This window comes from Hipposideros armiger, unplaced genomic scaffold, assembly GCF_001890085.2.
Source record: "Hipposideros armiger isolate ML-2016 unplaced genomic scaffold, ASM189008v1 scaffold_410, whole genome shotgun sequence".
Lineage (NCBI taxonomy): Eukaryota > Metazoa > Chordata > Mammalia > Chiroptera > Hipposideridae > Hipposideros > Hipposideros armiger.
In genome coordinates, this window is record NW_017731760.1 from 1,161,988 (window position 1) to 1,164,350 (window position 2,363).

The 2,363-nt window shown below is 34.4% G+C and overlaps 1 protein-coding gene across 1 annotated transcript in view; it reads left to right on the forward strand.

Annotated features, from left to right (window-relative positions):
* PIK3CB (phosphatidylinositol-4,5-bisphosphate 3-kinase catalytic subunit beta) overlaps positions 1–2,363 on the forward strand; it is a 103,466-nt gene that overhangs the window by 62,024 nt on the left and 39,079 nt on the right. Inside the window, exon 12 of the mRNA XM_019663910.1 lies at positions 1,326–1,447. Within this exon, the coding sequence (XP_019519455.1) occupies positions 1,326–1,447 (122 nt within the window). The remainder of the gene's footprint in view (positions 1–1,325; positions 1,448–2,363) is intronic.

Here is a 2,363-nt window from a genome sequence, read left to right on the forward strand (position 1 = left end):
TTTTTCCCCCTAGTAGCCCCATCCTCATGAGATTTTGATACCATAGACAAGTGTATGGCTGTTTATGTACTATACATATATGTGTGCTAGCTTTTTTTTTTTTTTTTTTTTTTTACTCAATGCAAGTTTAAGAATAATTAAACAAAAATTTAAGGTAAAAATTAAAATTAAAAATAACATTTTACTGTATTTGTTGAAAAACTTTAATGTAATTTATTTTGCAAATTGTAATTTCCTGTTAGTGATTTATATAGCTATATACTAATAATGGCAATGTAATCAAGTTTTAAAAACTTATTCAAAAGCTATTTTTCTGTAAATGTAAAACAATTGAAAAATTAAGTTAATTTCTTAAAAGTTATCCTTAGTGAACTTTGAAATTTGTTCGATGTGAGAAAATATCTTTTAACTTACAGCTACTGGATATTTATTCAGTTATTAACTTTTTGGGGGCACTTGACATAATTAATGAGGAGCTGAATAATTTTTAGAATTAAAATAATAAAATATAAGCTATTTTTATTTAATTCTGAAAGCCCAAGTCTCACCCAAAAGCTCAAGAGGTTTAGGCTGTCTGGAAGTAGGGTTTCCAAAGATGTGTCCATGTGTACCCAAACCCACCCTCTACCTACGTCCCAGCTCATCTCCCCAAGGATTCTTTTTTATCCTATGTCTAGATCATTTCTACATGACATCTATAAATAGGAGACAGGCTGTATTTGCCTTGTTTATAGAAAATAAACAACTAGGTACTATTTATTTCTAATGGGTTACTTATGATTTAAAGGTTTTAGACATGCTATGGTCAATAAAAATTTCTGTTAAGTGATAGATGCTTTTAAAATAGCAAGAGTTAAAAGTAAACTCCTTCAAAGTAATTTTATGTTTTTATTAATGAACTTTATATGTAAATTTCCTGTCGTTAACTTGAGCCTTGCAGCTTGTATTTGTACTTTGAGTTTTACCTTTAAGTATTTCTTGATCATTTTGTGCATGTGTGCATGTGTTCCCTTCCTCCTTCCTTCCCTCCTCCCCTCTCTCCTGTTAAAAATTAGTTAATGGCTAATGATTGAAGAATTCATATGTTCAGTGTATAATTCTACTTCCAGGTAAGTACTTAATAGCTTTTCTTACCTGCTTGTCTATAGAGTATTTCAACTAAGACGATCTTTATTAATCCATATTACCAGGAATGGATTTTTGAGGCCTCCATAATCGCAAGTATGCTACTCCTTTCTTTTGACCCATCTCTGCTACTATACGCCACAGAAAAATAGATTACTTTTTCCCCTGTAATTTCTGAATCAGTTTCAATTTTTTAACAGCTTCAGGCACTACTTCAGATTTGGCCTAAACTGCCTCCCCGGGAGGCCCTGGAGCTTCTAGATTTCAACTATCCAGATCAGTATGTGCGGGAATATGCTGTGGGCTGCCTGCGACAGATGAGGTATCTCCTGCAGTTGGCTTTCTTTGGGGCAAGGAATAACTTGGGGGTGGGTAGAGAAGGAGATGTTTGCTTGAATGTCTCATAAGAAAGGAAAAGGCTAGGAATTATTCACAGTTAAAAGCATTTGTTCCCTCCCTCCCTCTGTCTGTCTCACATTCTCATTCTCACATTTACTCTATAATGTAAAACAAAAACATACTGGGGCTGAGGTCGAGGTCCCCAATATCACCCTTAGGCTCCATGATTCACTGAGAGGACTCACAGGATTCGGCATATAGTCATATTCTTGGATGGTTTATTACAGCAAAAGGATACAGAGCAGAACTGGCAAAGGACAAAGATTCATGGGACAAAGTCTGGAGGAAACCAGGCAGTTTCTAAGGGTTTTTTCACTCTGCCTAGAACATACCAAAATTCTAGACTCCAGGAAGGAAAATGGGTGTTCTGCATACGCCATACTGTTTGCACAGGTTAGGCGTTGTGAGCCACTCTTACTCGACAGGGTGGTAGAAAGCCTTTTGAAATTTAGATTTCGAGATGCCAGCCAAGGGCCAACCTTTTTCAAAGGATAGCAGTCAGGCCTGCTGTGGTAACTCTTTTTCTGTCTACCACTCATAATGAATGTTAATATTTTTTCATGATTATTAAAATTTTTTTATTATTAAGCAAATAACATTGCAGTTAAAGATGAAGTCCTCATAGTTTCCTTGCCCTAGTTTGATAGTAGTAATCATGATTACTTCTTTCACTTTCCAGAGGCAACCATAATCATAAATTTGGTGTGTATTTTTCTATACCACATTTTTCTGTTTTACATTTTTATATCTATAAAAATACAGGTACAAAATAACATTATACATTTAAAAATCATACAAATGTACCTTGGGCTGTATGTATTGTTTTACATTTTGCTTTT